Source organism: Pholis gunnellus (assembly GCF_910591455.1).
Source record: "Pholis gunnellus genome assembly, chromosome: 2".
Taxonomy (NCBI): Eukaryota; Metazoa; Chordata; class Actinopteri; order Perciformes; family Pholidae; genus Pholis; species Pholis gunnellus.
The window spans coordinates 12,227,156-12,244,806 of NC_136536.1; the positions used below are offsets into that span (position 1 = coordinate 12,227,156).

Below are 17,651 nucleotides of genomic sequence, written 5' to 3' on the forward strand. Positions count from 1 at the left end.
CACACCCATTCATTAAAACATGCACAAGTTGTGCTCCCTCGTGAAACCTTGCAACATCTGTTTAGGTCTGCCTGTTGATTGAGTGGAAAGAATTAATCTAAATGTATCCCTAACAGATCCGACAGATTACCTTTCTTCAAGACAGGCAAACAAACGCAGAGTGATAGTTGGTCACATGCGAGTCTTAAAATCATTTTCTTTTATATCTTTTCACAATTGTTCAGATGTTCATGATAACCAACATGTGAACAGTCTACTGCCATGCTTACAGCTCTGTCAAGCTGTACTTTGTACTTGCTAACATGCTTGCAATGACAAATGTTAACATGCCGATGTTTAGTAGGTATGTTTCCCATGTTCACCATCTTAGTTTGGCATGGTACCTTATGCTAATCAGCTCTAAACACAAAGTACATCTGAGGGTGATGGGAATGCCATCCTTTTTGCTGGTATTTCTATATGAAAATACTCTTTAACAAAACACTATAGTCTGTATTTGTTATTGTATTAGGACACAGTTAACAATTTGTATTATGCTCACGCTCTAATTCTGTGCTTCCCAAACCGACATTCTCACATGTCAAACAGAGGCGCAGCTTATTATCTTATCACAGCAATTGCTGCTTTGTATTGCAATAATTGCTGAACCGGAGCCATCGATAATGTTATTAGTTCCACCTGTGCTTTTCCGGCTTGTTGTCGAAATGTCTGTTCTGAAAGAAAAATCTATTAGGAAGAAACGAGGATGCTGTGATGCTATATTCAAAGTAAAATAGACTAAGAAGCAGTTATCTTGCTCATAAGTTCTCTCAGTATACATGAAGAGCCCTTTGTCCTTTTCCAAGATCTCCAGATTACTAAGCTTGCAATAACTAGAAATTGACTTGAAATACTGTTAAACCTCATAATTTCCATGGATTCAAACTCAAATTTGAAATTCACAGAATCAAGCTAAACTGTGTGATCAAAGAGCTGAAACTGCACAGATCCCTATCAAGTGCTTAAAGATGCATGAGAGTGCTCCATCATTAACGAGATGCTTTGATGGAAAGTTCCACGCCGGAGTGAGAGATACGAGGAGCGAGTGAGAAGACAGACAAAGGAGGCAGAAGATGGAGAGTTTGTGTGACACGGAGGAAAGAACTCATTTTTTTAAATGACCAGCTGGTGGTGCTAGAGGTAAAGATAGGGGATCACCAAAGTCAGAAGAATTCATTCTCAATGCTTTGAATGTGTCCATTCCAAAAGTGGTTGAGATGTTTCAGTCTGGGCCAAAGTGGTTGACAACTGAATTTAGAGGAATTCCCTTTAGAGAGACAGTTGTGATATTGATATACAATGACATTATTTCAAGAGGAATTTCGTGAAACTTGCAGACATACTGTAATGTCATTGTGGCAATAATATAAAGTTGGTGTGCATGTGATCTGAAGAGAGGGGCCGATGGACTGCGAGTGTTTATGTGGCAGTTGAGAATATGGGATTCTGAGAGTTAAAAGGCTTCCCTTCAGCAGTCGGACGATGGAGAAAACATACTCGCTGTGACGAATACCACACACACTTTGTGTCTCCGTCACACACTCACACAGACACACGGTAAACCATATTATGCAAACATGCACCATCTGAGCTAATGCCATAAAGGTTTATACATGATGAAAGTATATCTCTAATACCTTAAACCTCTCAAGTGTAAACCAGTGAGCATACATACACAAACACAAACTTATATATGATGGTCTATTGATTTTTGTCAATACAAAAAAAGAGCAAGACGGAGACTTTGGATGTCAGGCGGTAAAGGTCACAACCCCTCTTCATCATCTCAAAGGTTATCCTCTTTTCTCTGCATCACTTCATCTGCATCGATCAGGAGCAGTGAAGCAACGTCACTTTATCAGCATAAAGTCCCTCCTCTGCTCTCCGTCAAACAGAGTAACCCACACTTTTTTAAATATCGGAATCAAAAACTATGACAACCAAATGTCAGTCTGCTCATGTGCCATCACCTAAATGCGCTCCGTTCACCCTGTTGCAAGGCGGATTAGTGAAATGTACTATTAGAGGTATCATCGCCAGAGAGAGACGGAGCAGAGCGTGCTCTAATTTTAGCCAATGTCATTAATTTCCTCAAATCAAATTTTTATGGCTCTTGATAGTCCAGGAAGAGGGGAGAGAAGAGTCATGTCTTTTTAATTAACAGAATCTTTTTCTGCATATCCTGAATGTATGAACCCCTGCATGTTTCAGCTGCACGGACGCCACGCTGTGTCTCCTGTCTGTCTTTACAAAGCCAGCAGGTTTCCGGCTGACTGGCTAGATCAGTGGCTGGTGTACGACAGTGGCAGATGTGTGTGTAATCCGTATAACTCATCCACACTCATGATTTAAGAGGATCTAATTGCAGGTAACAGCAGGCCATCTGTATTAAAAGGACATGGAGCACAGATATCAAATATTCTTTTCCGGCTCTGTGACAACACATGTTGCCATTCAGGCAGGAGTTTTTAAAGTGGATTAGCAGATCATGGGTCAAAGTGTATCTGGTGTAGCTTAGGGGTTAAGACATCATGAACTGCAGTGTCTCTGGTTTATGTCTGACCGGGGACATATTCCTACATTTTTTGTCATATCTGTATGTCAAAGGCATAAAAAAGACAGAAAAATACTTGTGCGAATAAGTGTGAATGTGGTGGAATTGTGGTCAAAAGACAAACTATTCTCTTTGCTAACAGCTGATAAAAACGGATCAAGAATGGATTTACAGTCGCTCATCTTTCAGCTAATGAAGCCCTCAAGAAATAAAGGATTCAAAAGTCTCATTTCTAGTCAAATAATCATTGTAAAATAGTAACGTGATTTATTCATCTAAAAAGTATACTGCTTTAAATGGCAGCAGGTACAATGTACAAAGTTGAATCTAAATCACCAAACTAAAGTTTTTTATGTTGATTTGATGTGTACTCTCCTGGCCCAGTTTAGCCAAGAGATCTGGTAGACTTTCTGATATCACAGCCGTGGTTGTGCTCCACCTTGTGCTCGACGCTCCATCTTGTCGCTGCTTTCTGAAATGGCATTTCAGATGTCCAAACATTTATTGTCAACATCAAGAAGTAAGTTCAATCATTGTTATTGGGAAATGATAAGAGATATGAAAGAGAGAAGGCCAATATAAATGGACTGTGTGCAAAAATTGAGGTGAGGAGGAGGGCAAGATCATATATTTCATTTGAGAAAGAAGCAGAGTCCTCCTGTTTTTGGACCTTGCATGTAACAGTTACAGCAGTTTCATTTACCTTCCCCCCATATCTCAAAAGAATATATTTATGGCAGAATTAATCCAGCCACTCCCTATTTTTGAATAAAAAACGATTAAATAGAAAGTTAATAGTCACCATATGAGTCACCAAAATGACCATGTCCATCATACCAATAATCAGAATCAAGTTTTTTTTGGTCAGAATGAGCTGTTGCAGGCCTGAAGAAGATTGTCCCATAGAGCAGTAGTCTGTATCTACTGTAAATGTACAGCTGTTAAAAGATGTTAAGCTCAGTGATGGCCTTGACTGATTGCTGAATGTTTCTCAAATTGAAACAGCAGCAAGCATAGGCTGGGTAAAGGCTAACAGCCACGCATAGCTTAAAACAAAAACAAAAAAAAACATTTTACAAGACAAATAAGTGGAGCCCCATTTATTCATGTGCAGTCTACATGATTCCAAAAGCACTGTGATCTTGGTTATATTGGAGGGAAAAGGAAGTCAATGGTTTTCTGCTCCTACAACATAAAAAGTGACATAACACTGAGTGACGCCTAGCATTGCCCAGCTGACCTCGCCACAACTTCTAAAAAGACATTCCAGAGGCTGAATATCAAATCAATGAACAGTAGCAGTGCAGTAGTGAACGCTTTCTCTCAAGGGACAATGAGAGAAAGACTGCAGTGTTCAAACAGCACATCACAGGACAGTTTGTCACCATCCAGAGGAATTGAAATTAGGAACACTCTAGACGAGTGCTCTGGAGCTTAACTCACAACTTCATTGAAGCAGCACGTGATGTTTTTGTCTGGGATGTTCCACTACAATTAGACAACTAATACATATAAATGGATGATTCAACACTTTAATCAGCTGATGAACCAGTCAGCAGTGAGTTTTTTTGTTGGTAACAGAAATGACTTGGCCATTAGTTATGTTCCTGAAGGTTTTCTGTCTAATGCCGCTTGTGAATTTGATGTCTGTTGGATTAGCTTATGTACTGCAACTATTCTACCACATGTTCAGGACAATGTTGACTGTAATATTACCACTAATATTAGGCGTTAGTGGAGGTTTGCACTCTACCGATACAGTGGTACGAAATAATAGAAACATTTTAACAAGCTTAGATATATTACATCCTGGCTCAAAGGCTGGAACAAAAATGGGAGACCAGACGAGAAGAAAAGTAATAAAAACAAATTTATTTACAAAGTAATCAAAAAGAACAGAACAAACGTGGAAAGCCACTACTATTCAGTAATGCAAGCGTGTGTGGAAGTCTGAACATTTCTGAAGCAAACAAATCAAACAGCAGCTATGTCAGCCAAGAAAGAGAACTCTGTGGGAAGGTGGTGAGCATTTATCCCCTAAACTACACCTTCCCAGGTCTGGCTCATGAAGCTGATGACGACCAGATCCTGTACGATTTTAAAAAAGAGGCAGCAAATAGGACACAATAGGTCACCTAGTGGATTGGAGGGGCCATCACATATAAATGAAAGCCCCTTTAAATCAAACAAAAGTCAACCTTCGAGACATTTAATTGTTGTCTTTAATGGCAACATGCACATTTAAAACAGCTTAACTTTACAAAATACATTTGACCAGCAACACAAAGAATACAGTGTTTACATTTCTGCTAGGTGAGCTAAACATATGAAGTTAGCGGCTCTCTCTACATATACAATCATTTTAGTTTCTTTTTGTGCTGTGATGGGGAACGACATCTTCTCAATGGGCAGAAGAAAGAAAGTCTTACTGAGGAGTAGTATGCCTCAATGGAGCCTAAAATTCTGTTGTAATCAGCCACTGCAGCAGCAGGATGGTGAGCATCACCCTAAAACGAGATCAATCCAGTCAAGTTTCATCAAATCAAGTCAGGTCAAGAGATGTTACAAAGAAAATATCAGTATACAGTAGGCAACAACGGACCTCAAAAAGCTCTAGTAAAATAAGTAAGGTGTAATTCAGAAAGCATCAGACAAAATATCCAGACTAATGATTCAACTAAGAAGCAGTATTACCGGTCTTGTATGTTCTTCTTGAGGGTACAGACACATGTTTTGAAAAAGAAGAACGTAAAATGTCTTAGGCCATGCCAAGCCCAGAACCCAAACTCAGGGACCTGACAGATCCACAACTCCAGTCTGGAGGAGAGAGAGAAAAGACTCATTGAAATACTGTACACCTAGTCAGATGAGCCATGACAGTTTTTTTTAGTCATTGAGAATGCCTTGTCTTGATAGAAACTTCTTTGATTATAAGCCCTTCCAAATTTGAGCTAAAACGCAGAGCAGATATTGACTTATAATTGTTAGGGTTAGATGGATCTCTGCCATTAAATATTGGGTAAATAACCATGACCTAAACAATGCAAAGGTAATAGACTTGCCAGGGTTAAGTATGACGTGGGTTGAATTGGTATGGATTAGTCGGTGTAAATGCATGGATTCCTCTAGATCCGTCTTAAACCAACAGTTCAACATATTGGGAAATATGCTTATTTGCTTGTCTGCCGAGAATGGATGCAAGGATTGATACCACTATATCTGTATGTTAAATATGAAAAATAAAAGACTGGAGACAGGGGGGAATAGCTAGCCTGTCTGTCTGAAGATCAAAAAGTTCAGCTAATCGGCACCATGTTTACCAGACAACTATGTGAGTGGTAACAATCTTCTCTTCTAACTCTTTCCTAAAAAGCAAAAAACGCATAATTCCCAAAATGTTAAACTGAACCTTTAAATCTGAGAAAAAAGAGTGTTCGTTCCCGTTGCATTTCTGGTTACAAGCACAAGAAGACATGAGTTTCTGAACACACAACCTGATTGTCCTCACTGTTAGTTGTATTTGTGTTATGTATGTTATGTAGGCTACTGCAGTGTTCAGTGTATTTATTACCTGTGCCTACTTTGGAGTAGTGCGTAAAATGGCAGCATGAGAAGTAAGAGCAGGTGGGACAAGATTCTTACAGGGAGTCCAAACATGCTCACATAGGTCACCACGTTGCCTATCAGACCTGAAACACAGATGTTCACAAAGGCTTAGTGTAACAATCTGAATGTTTTCCTTATGCCATCATTCTGAAACGAACTAGCGATACTGTAACTGACAAATTTAAGTGCCCGCTATTTTTAATTTATTTCTTTAGTGGATTGCTAAATCTTTATTTACATACATATTTTTTTTTTATCTGAACAACAAATCAGAGCAGGTTGTAGTGGGTGTGTGAGTGTGTGTGTGTGTGTGTGTTAGCCATACCATTCTCTACCATGTCAAAATGGAGAAGAGGTTGAAGAGGTTCTTTAATAGGCAGATTTCTGTACAATTCCTCCTCAGCAGGGCTGTCCCGCTGCATACGTCTATTGGTTATGAAAGGTGTCAGTGCAGTGGTTTCCTTTTCCACCTTCATCTCCTCCTCCTTCTCCTCTATGGCAGTCTCCAGATCCATCCATGTTTGGTTACAGTTAAGGGCCCCTTGGGGCTCTCTGTGTATCATCAAATGTGGGTCAAGATCTGCAAACAAGGGAAAGACGTGAAGAGGAATAAAGAAAGTTGGTCAAATACAGTTTGCACGTATAACAAAACTGTACAGCAGCCTATCTATTAATTAAAGATAACGTCCCTTTTCTCACTTAGGTGAGGCAAGTAACGTAAGTTACTTTCAAAACGATGCAAACAAAATTTATAATGCAGTAGACAGGCTTATTATCCAAGTGGGCTTTCTAACAGCTACAGTATTGTCAGCCCAATTACGCAGGGCTTTGCCCTGTTGACTCACTGTTGCACAACAGGAAAGTCATAGCATCCTTGTATCCGTTGTGGTAGGCTTGTTCCAGAGTCTAAAGGGCACAAATAAAAGTGTTACAAAATGATCCTTCACAGTGTTATTGCAGGACACATGCTCTTAATTCACAAGGATTTATCAACATATGTGTAGGAAACGGTCATCCCTCTTATGATTTTTCAGATACAGAATTCACTGGATCATTTAGGTTGATATATAGATATATTTATGTGTCATTATATAGTGTCATTATGTAGCACAAAAACTATGAGATCATCTCCTAAAGGAAAAAAAAATCTGATTTCCTGAATATAATTCTTATAAAACACAAACACATTTCTCGGTCCTCATTTTGAAACATGTTGAGGTCTAACCTCTGAAGCCATGGGGTAGAGAGCGTTACGGATCCTGTTGATGTTAGCCTTGTTCCCCTTCAAGGTGCTGCCACTCACCACCATGTCCCACATGCACGGTGTGTCGGAGGGACAGATGTCTATCTCTCCAGAGAATGGAGACACCGTCAACGTTTGACTGTAGGGTACGGGGTGCATTGGCTGCATTTTGCTGAAACCCCCGTCCAGGTAATACTGTGAGATAAGATCACATACATAATGGTACAGATCAGACCATGGGCTCGAAGTGAGTTGGTGAAAAGGCGATCAAAAACTCACTTCTCCTTTGAAGGATGGAGGCAGCATACCACAGTACACAGGCACAAAGCAGCTGCATAGTAAAGCCTAAGGAAAACATAGGAATAGAAATAGAAATTATTCTGGAAAGTATTCTTAAAAACTTTTTAAGGGTTTTTCTGTTTTCTTTTTTGCTTATAACCTGCTCAGGGTTCTTAAAAATAAGTAGGGTGTGATCTGTAGTGTCAACTTTCCTGCACTACATCCTCTTTGGACTGGAAATCAGACGTCACAATATGCTTGCCATCACTCAGGCGTGTCATAGACACAGAAAGACGTCCACTGGCCAGTTGGTGTGCATCCGAGGGAAGATGTTTGTATAAAATACGCTCTAACCAATGGAAAATGTTGATTGAGGGGTTAAACGGTCCAAATGTAAAAGACTTCATCTGTTTGGCAAAATACAGCATCTCATCCCGAATATTAGCTGTAAAATAGAAGACGTTGAGTCAGAAACCGTGATTACATTCAACAGAAGTAGATATAGAAGAAAGATAAAGTCACTTACTCATGCTCATTCCACAGACCACAGCAGCTGCTACCAGAGACCCTGCAGATGCACCCAGGACACAAGGTGCTGCGCTCAGTATCCACGGTGCATAAGTTAAGAAGCACTGGGCAACCCCTAACTGGTAAGTGGCCAGGAAACCAGATCCAGAAAAGGAGATGGAAGGAGGAACTTCACGATAATGACAACTGGAAACTCCTGGCGCCATTTCCTAAAGGATATTAATTACCAATTTAAAAGTGTAAAGTCGTAGCTGGTGCAAAACATTAAATCTGTGGGAAAAATTCCTGCTTCTTGAAAGCAGACAGAGTTAAAACAGGCTCAGATGAGTTATCCAGTGGAAAGTGGGTGACGGTTTCACAATCAGTGTTTTTATACCAATCTCAATTAGACATACTATATTTGTCAGACCCATGTGATACATAAAACGCTTTCATGACTTCTTATCTGTATTAAGTCCACAAAGCTAAGACGTTGGCTGGTTTCTATTGGATACTACTTCATTAACATATTTGACAAGGACCCTTCTTTTGTTATTTTAGCACAGACAGAAAGGAAAACGTAGGATTTTACATTAATGTGTTTTCAAAAGGAAAACTGTCACTCAAACCACTGTGACTGCCCTGTGGGCGTGGCAGAGGGTCATCAGCAGAGTTGAAACACAGGCAACACATGAGCCCTCTGTGCCAGTGCACTCTTTTGAAAACCCTCTTTAGTCTCAGTTGTTCCCTCTCTCCGTCCTGAGACACCCATTTGGTTTTTGGTTGAGATTATGATTTGTTTCTACACTAAACAACATTGCATACACACTTTCCACTCATTCACTCAGCTACACTGCTGAAATGACTGATTCCACACGCCACTGTTAGTTTAAGCGTGCCTCTTATTTTGCCTTAAGTTAATAAATCATTTGTTAAACTGCTTGGCTGTGTATCTCACTCTTTTGTCATGGCCGTGCAGCCCGGTTTGTGACACCACCAAAACACTTCATCTCCAAATAAGCTTGTTTGACCATAACACTGGCAACAATTCTCACTCAGAAAGGATGTCTCATAACACCGACTTAAAGAGACAGTAACAACAGGGTGCATCAAATTAATGATAAACATTCATCTTTGACGTTTTATTGATTTTTTTACATGATTTAGTACGTGCCCCAGGGCATACAAAATATGCAATACTAAATACATGTATTGTAAGCTGTAAAAACATTAGCAATTAACCTATAGGCTATACCACACTGTACCACACTGAGTGTCATTTAACCCACAAAACAATACATTTGAATGCGAAAAATCACTCCACCCTGTTTCACCCTATTTACTGTAGCAATATATAGTGATATAGTACATGAAAAACCAAGAGCAATTTTTTGTATTGTGATTATGTTGAGCAAGCCTGAGAAATGTAAATGATGAAGTTCATTTGGCTGTTTTAATATTGATGGGATTTCTTTCACAATTGTCCTCATCCGTTAGTGTTCGTTCTGATCTCAGTGGTACATACGCAGATTCACAGCAAAATGAAAAGCAATATCAAAGTGCAATTATTCCTTAAAAAATACACTCAACAATGCATTTTGTTAAACCTGTAAACGCATGGGTCATTTTCTGAACACATATCTCCATTCTATTCTGTAATCATTTGTGTTGTTGTATTCTACATTTAGGACATTCTACATTTAGGACATTTAATAGATAGTTTTGTTTTCTATGGTGGATGCTGTGGTGAAGCATGATCAGGGGAAACCTCAAAATGGTCCTCACTGAACTCATGTGTAGGACTGCTGTCTGAAAAGTCCCCGTCCTGAAGTAAAGTTTGTTCTGAAGACTCTGCGACGTCAGCCTGAGGTTTCTTGGTATCCTTTGGGAGTTTCAGAAACCTGATGGGAGGCAGAGAAGATGGCAATGAGAAATAAATGAATGTGTTGTTGTGGGGAAAAGCCAGGGGGAGAATGACACAAGGACAAAGGGGCAGAGACCTGAAGAGGAGTTTTTGTCCTCGCTCCTTTTTGATGATGTTGAGCTTGTAGTAGTGTCGCAAAGCCCGGGACATTTTTTCATAGGTCATATTGTCTCGGTTCTGTAAAAAGAGATCATCAAAAGGCCTGAGTTGCAACATTTACTCTTCTAACATGTTTTTGTCCTGTTTTTGCTGTTTTGCGTCTCCACCTCTGAGTTCACTTTCCCTGTAAGATGTACCACACAGGCCTTGGGGCTCACCTTGTGGTTTCCCCAGAGACGCGCCAGTCCGTTGGGGTCCACCACCCTGAACACCAGGTTGTCCTGGTCTTCCCATCGGATGTATTCTTGGTAACGGTCATCACACAGAAGCTGATACACATAGTCCCACAGCAGTCTACACTCTGGCCATGATTAAAACAGTAATTAGACACATGTTGCAAAAACTACATTACATTACATTACAGTCATTTAGCAGACGCTTTTATCCAAAGCGACTTACAATAAGTGTATTCAACATCGGTATTCAACTACTAGTCACCAGAAGTCAGAAGTGCGTATCCTTTGCTAAACAAGTATGTAAGAGCATAAACCAGAGCAAACGTACAGTGCAGAAACAAACACATACAATAAGTGCAACAAACTAATACGATTACAATAAGTGCTAAGTGGAAGGCTCAGGGTAGTACTCAGGGCTAGTATTACTATCATCAATCATTGGTATTTAAAGTTATATTAAGTAGCCATAATATCAAGGATTAACTTCAAATACAACTCCAAAGCCTTGTTCATATGTTAGCATGCATGTATCCATAAGCTTGTCGCTCCTGTGTCGAGGAGTTTCTCTGCCACCTAGTGGTCAAACTTGCTTATTGGAGTTTAAAAAAAGGATTTTGCAACTTTTAACATAGCCGTGCACCTCTTCAAGAACAATATACATATGTTTATGTATATTTTCCGGGTGAAAACTGCGGTTCAACTGTAAATAAGTTGAGTTACCAGGGATACGGCCGTTGGCTTTGTGCAGTAGGCTCCTTGGCTTCTCTCGACTGGAGAGGTTGAGCGGCTGCTGGATTACACTCTCTGTTTGGGGAAGACACTGAACTTGGTTGTGGGGCAATGGAGAGACAGCTGCTGATCCATCTAATAGAGAGAGAAGGAAAGATACAGAGAAACAAAGAGAGAGGGACTCAAAGTCAGACATCACAGCAAATAATTACAACTGCAGTATACTGTGTTTCTGATATTGTTGTTCGTGATTCCCACTAAAATGTGTGAGTGGATCAGAATGAGAGCAAACGACTGACTGGTCACAGTGATTACAACAGCTGCCGACACTGCAGTTGTCAAAGGGAGGGAAACTGTGAAAGAGGAATGTGAGGAACTGTGACAAAGAGCTAAACTGAAAGCAAAAGAGTTTTTACAAGAGTTTCAACATTTTACACTGATGGCTTTACCAAAGTTCACTACATACAGTATGTAGCACAAAGTCATTGTTCTGGACTTTTGGAGTTGTAAATTATCCGAGTAATCCAAGTAACCACAGCACACCCATTGGCACACAACCTACTTCTTACAATGGAAAGCACCTTTTTTATGGTAGTCAAACTTGTGTGCATTTCTCTTCTACAGGGGATAATATGTGAGAACCAACAGTGTCAAGTAACAAAGTAAATTTACTCAGGACCTGTACTCATGCACAGTTTTGAGGTGCTAGTACTTTAGATTTCCATTTAGTGCAAATTTGGTGCTTTTTATGTCCCCATCAATTATCTGATGTATGCAGCTTCAAACAAACGTTTTACATGCAAAACAAAGCACATTATATGATGCACTGCAGTTTAATAAACTACCTTCTGTAACAGCATACAGTGTCGTGAGACTTCTCAACATCATTAACATTAACAACATTAAAATGCTGCTGACAACAATTTAGCACCCTGAAATTGGCTGTTTTCAGATTAAGAATCATTCATTGTACTGTAATATAAAACATTTTTAAACACAGGGCTTTTACATTGCTTTGACATAATGGTTACTTCTTTACCCCCACCAGTGCATGAACCATCAACCTTCATGCTGGTCAACTGGGTTGAGGGTGAGCATGCATTGGTCAGGGTTTCCAGTTTGTGAATAAGAAGCTGAGCGGTGTCCCTACAAGTACAGTGAAACATCGAGAGAGCATGAATTCCTGCATGATGTGTTTGCACATGTTGATCAGGAAGTAGCGCCCATAATCTAACCAGGATAAACAAGTTTCATTTGCTACACCATTAACTCAAACAATCAGTCTGTGTCTTGTGTATGTATGATATACAGTATGTGTGTTCTTTGCACTGCCACTCTGCATACAGTAGGCTGCACAACAATCTGACCTTGATGTCAATCGATTCTTGTCCAGACCTTTCCTGTATATTATATTTTTAAAGGTGCTAAATTTGTAATTCACAGCGTTTATATAGTTGCAAACAACCTTTTGCAATATAAAGATATTGTGGAGTAATGTCTACCTGAGCAGGGCCTGACGTTGCTCTGCTTCTGTGTAATGTAATGTAATCCAAGCTTCTCTTTGCTTTGTTAACGTAGCCGGGCCGGCCTCGCGTGTACGTTAATGTATGTGAGTGTCTCTGTTGTGCCCCATTGGCAATCAGAAATATAGATTTTCTGCCATTTTTTCACTCCAAGAACTGATTCTGGAGGCTATATGTTTAAAAATGACGTGCTGACCTTGGACTTCATTGACTGTGGGAGGCTGAGGCTCTTGGACACTCTGAGGGGGTATCTGGCAGCTGACTGGGTTCTGGATGGGTCCAGTTCCCAGGGAGGGAGACGAATTTGGGGGGTCAAGGACAACACTCCTCCTTTGCTGTTTTACACACTGTAGGATCTCATACAGCACATCACCTGTAGTAAAGAAGGGGGTGCATATGAAAACACAGCCTTAAAACCAGTCAGCATACTCTGCAGAACATGCACACTAATTTCTACCTGAGCTGGGGCAGCGGCGTCTGAAATCTTCCTTGGTGAGCAGGCACAGAGCTCGCCCATTCATCTCAAAGCGTCCCTTTTCAGGCCGGCGTAGTGAATACTCCCTCTGAGCCCAGTGGAGCCAGTGGCCAACATCCTCCTTGTCCCACAGAGATGGGTTTATACCTAGAAAACCGATGCACACAATTTTAAAACACACTGTTACAGGAGGCATTTGTGCTTTCCTTAGCTGGCATGGAGTGGTATATTGATGAAGTGGTATATCTTCCAGGTAAGAGAGAGTTTGACTCACGCAGTTGTCCAGGTAGATGCCACAGGTCTTCCTGTGTGGGAGGACTGATCAAGGGAAGCTGGTTAGGGGGGAAATGATGCACACTGAGAGGAATGTTAACTTGCCTTCCATGCATTATGGATGGAGGACGGTTTTCTTGCTGAAAAACATCCACACACATGTAAGTACACCAATTGATTAGTGGCAGTACAGAAACAACAATGAAGAGGGATTTGAAAACCTTTTTACCTAAAGGTTAAATTTTCAGTAGCCTTAGCAGCCGGCCATAGAATAAAATTGAAAGCTCTCAAAAAATCTCCCAGAAAAAAATTCTTGCTAGGCTCCCTGCTTTTTTTAAGTCAACACACTGTTTAACGGTTTGCTCAACTGTGACCTTAACCTACCTTGATCAAACGTGACGGAGATATATTCTCCATGGAAATGCCCTTCTATCTGTTCGACTATACTGTACGAAAAAAAGTGGATGATTTCCTTAAAAGCAGACCTATAACTCGTCCAATAAATGAAAGACACTCCATATCAAACCTCCCCAAACTCCATATTAAATGAAGACACAGAATATATAACTTAACAATAATACAACTCCACTATTTTCACATTCGACCCTTCCGGGAAATGAAAACGAAAGAAACATAATCCTTGCAGGGGGTGTGTGCAAAACAGGCTGATTGGAGGAAGCATTGGCGGAGGACATTTCCAACAACATTTGACTGCACTTGATCAGAGTGCCGTCCAGCAGCATATTTATTGGGGCGTCGCATACATTGCATCGTATATAAATTAAGTATGAAAAAAAAAATAGCTTTCGGGGTTTTAATCTCTCCATGAAAATGTTCTGTATTCGGAGTGATTATAAAACAAGCTGATCGTGTGCATAAGTTAATGACAACCACAGGACAGAGCAGCGCGTGCGCCCATAAAGCAGAAATAGTTGTCGGAGCTCCTCCTCCTCTTACTGATTTACAGTAAGAAGTCCAAAGACAACAACGACTGAGTTTATTATAGACAGGGGGAGCACACCGCCGAGCGACAAACTAGGTGAGCGGTAGAAGCAGTATTCAAAACCGTCATTAAATAAAAATATCATCAGCGATCTACATTTAGGCAAAGACCATGCTTGTAGAACAATGATCTTACTATTAGCCTATTTATGGAGGCACAGGGGAACCAAAACCAAGACTGCACGTGGCAGACTGTCAGACCCTGATGTAGTAACATTGACAGTTTTTTATAGGGAATGCGGCGATCTTTATCACTTCCGCTTTTGTCCACAGGGACCGCCAATAACAACACAAAATGGAAGTTCCTTGAAGTAATGTTAGTATAGCGTGTAGTAAAGCGGGTATTTTTCATTAGCTCTGCCTAGAGTAAGCCTGGGGAGAGGTAATGTGTTCATGTATGTGACGGAGTGTGCACCTCTGTGTCTGTCCACCGCCAGTCTTGCATTCTGTTGTTGCAAACTGCATAATTATTTGGGTGCCCAGTTATGGCTGCATGCTCAAGCACCTCTCCTGGTTGTTGTTGTGACTCACACTTTCCCCAAACACTTTTATTGCCTGTTTTATACCGGCCCCCTAATAGAAGTACCAGTATTCACACTGCTGTACCTCTCCGTTACTCCGGGCAAACAACTTGGTGAATTTACCTTTTTGTTTTGGCAGGATTGTATTAAGTGAATCAAAAGACTACTTCCAGTTGCATAACGTTACATTGCCGCTTGTTTTTGAGTTGTGAATAAGCTGTTTGACGTGGCTCTCAACATGGCAATGGGTGACGGTGCTAACAGCACGAACTGATACTAATATTTGAATGCATTTGAACCCTTATGATCCCTACTCTAATAGAAAACCAGTGCCTTTTAGACAATATTTGTAAAACATGGGATCACCGGCTATGCAAGTTACAATGATTTGTATTGTATTCTGTGGTTGTTAATCTCTGAAATAGTTTTGTAACCATCTGTATAAAACTGACTCTTTTTTGTCATATTTCTCCAGTGATGTGGGCTGAAAAATTGGGGAAACAGTTGGGCCACCCGACACGTACAGTGGCAGGGTGGCTGGCCAGTAGGTACCTCAAAGCGCGCAACCACATTCTTGAAGAGAGTGCTGTGCGGCTGTGTGGGATCCAACCTGGGGACACAGTGCTGGAGCTGGGCCACGGCCCTGGTCTGGGTCTGCAGGCGGCAGCCAAGCTGCTCACAGAGCCCACAGGCCGCCTTATAGGGGTGGATTACTCAGCATACATGCATCAGGTGAAGTATGAATACTGACAGAGTGGAATAAAGTATTTAAATTAGAGTTTCTTTATCACACGCATGTCTTGACGATTGTTACAAACATAGTGTCTTAAAAGAACAAATCACAAGACACATAAACGAGCTCTTCTATCATGCCTAGCCATACACAAACTGTAAGGAACAACAATCATAGACAAAAGCTGGGAGAACTTTAACTAGGCTGCTAGTCTGGGACTGTATTGTAGCCTATTTCTGGGGGCAGACATGACTCACTTTTGGAAGAGTAGAATATCTCTCTTTTTCTGTTCTTACAGACGGCCAGTGAGCGATTGAAGTAATTTGTGGCCAGTGGGAAAGTGACTTTACACCACTGTGATATAGCAGCAATGCCTCTGGCAGACAGCTTTGTGGATAGAGTCTTTCATTGTAACTGCTACTACTTCTGGCCTGATCTCAGGAAGGGAGCCACAGAGATACACCGTGTAATGAAACCAGGTAGGACATGATGTTGTCAGAAGACCAACAAATGCGCAACTTCGAAGCACATTTGTTATTGAAAATATAACCTGTCTCTGAATTATTACACTACTCCTAGTTTTGACTTTCGCAATCGCTGAATTTATTAATGCTGCTCTGTGATAGTCATTATTTTTTTCTCTCCTGAACCCACCCAGACGGTGTGATGGTGACCGTGTTGAGGCTGTCAAGTGTTGCTGCTTTCGCAGCAAAGCGAGTGTTGCCAGCGGAGAACTGGCGCCCAGAGGTCTACATGACAGCTCTGAGAGACACTGGCTTCACTGATGTCAGAATGGAAGACATACAGCACAAACACATTACTATTCAGGCTATCTATGCTACTGCCTCGAAATCTGATTGAAATCAAACTGTAAGTTTGAGATTGTGTGCGGTCTACCCACTTTTGTGATTCGTAGGTTTTGTATGGTTACATTTATGAGTCAAGTTTTACTTTTTAAAGATAGGAATGTTGTCACGTTTTGTAATAAATAAATAAATACATGATAAAAACAGAAGAAGAAGAGACAAATTCATTGTTTTTTTCTTTTGGACTTTTTGGCAATAGTAATTAACTGTACTGTTAGAGTAAAAAGGAAATCTGAGAAAGTTGACATAGATATAGATGCAGCAAGGATATTCCTGGGTGTTTATGGACAGGGTGTGCAGCAGAGAAGGTTTTAGACAAAAAAAAGGGTGAAATTAAAGCACAATGGGAAATAGGTGGGAAGGAGTCATTATTTTAATTAACAAGTTGAGATTTTAATTTAAATCCAGTATTTGGCAGTAATGCAACATTTTCGATGTCAGTCGCCATTAAACAAAAAAAGAAGAAAATCAGCAGTTCAAATGGGAATGGGAGATATTCCTTTGAGGATCAGGACAGTGAAGTTAATGCTGTCATACTGGGTTAATCTCCAGCGGCAATATGATACACATCCTGGCAAGAACATTTTAACAGACAGTAGGCCGACACATTGAGACAAATTTCATAACATTTGGGTGGATTGGTGTTGCAATCGCAGAAAACCGGACTACGTCAATTACCGCACAATTTTCTCAAATTCCTCCCTGGTTATTCCCCTTTCCAAATATAGACCTTAACGTACAGCAGGAATTGAAGGACAAGTCAGAGCAACTTCCAGTATTATGTGTAATCCAGAATCATTTGGATCAGCATTTTTTAAACTTTCTATTCACAGTTTTTCAACAATAAAAACCACAACATCTGGCAGATCATCATTGAGAACTGATATTATAAATGAAATATTCCTTATAAAGTACAGGATGGAAATTAAGGAAGCCACCTGCTTCTTTTGGGTTCCTGCTCATGTTGGTGTGGAGGAAAATAAGCATGTGTGGATATTCTGGCCAAACAAACAGTCAGAGAACATCTATATAACATACAAAG

General features: G+C 40.5%; 3 protein-coding genes across 7 annotated transcripts; 1 reads left to right on the top strand and 2 right to left on the bottom strand.

Moving 5' to 3' along the window:
* Window positions 1–5,380: 5,380 nt before the first annotated feature.
* On the bottom strand, window positions 5,381–8,455 carry pnpla1 (patatin-like phospholipase domain containing 1; the record flags this gene model as incomplete). Its single annotated transcript, XM_079176073.1, has 8 exons — window positions 5,381–5,410; window positions 6,236–6,282; window positions 6,624–6,779; window positions 7,045–7,105; window positions 7,425–7,637; window positions 7,722–7,787; window positions 7,943–8,166; window positions 8,248–8,455. 8 exons carry the CDS (start codon window positions 8,453–8,455, stop codon window positions 5,381–5,383), a joined length of 1,005 nt encoding a protein of 334 aa, XP_079032199.1.
* Window positions 8,456–9,370: 915 nt separating this feature from the next.
* Window positions 9,371–14,098, bottom strand: etv7 (ETS variant transcription factor 7). Of its 5 annotated transcripts, none has more exons than XM_079169682.1 (8): window positions 13,872–14,098; window positions 13,489–13,546; window positions 13,197–13,361; window positions 12,936–13,112; window positions 11,208–11,351; window positions 10,470–10,612; window positions 10,229–10,329; window positions 9,371–10,129 (listed from the first exon to the last, which is right to left on the bottom strand). In XM_079169682.1, exons 1-8 carry the CDS (start codon window positions 13,902–13,904, stop codon window positions 9,958–9,960), a joined length of 993 nt encoding a protein of 330 aa, XP_079025808.1. In that variant the 5' UTR covers window positions 13,905–14,098; the 3' UTR covers window positions 9,371–9,957. The 5 variants fall into 5 exon arrangements, with proteins under 5 accessions (XP_079025808.1, XP_079025807.1, XP_079025805.1 ...); XM_079169681.1 differs by having other exon boundaries at window positions 13,489–13,623; XM_079169679.1 differs by having other exon boundaries at window positions 13,489–13,627.
* Window positions 14,099–14,467: 369 nt separating this feature from the next.
* LOC306703704 (putative methyltransferase YdaC) lies at window positions 14,468–16,705 on the top strand. The gene is given in 5 exon segments (XM_079169758.1): window positions 14,468–14,526; window positions 15,486–15,742; window positions 16,042–16,062; window positions 16,066–16,222; window positions 16,402–16,705. Coding segments are annotated over 4 exon segments (636 nt in total). The 5' UTR covers window positions 14,468–14,526; window positions 15,486–15,487; the 3' UTR covers window positions 16,605–16,705.
* The last annotated feature ends 946 nt before the right edge of the window (window positions 16,706–17,651 follow it).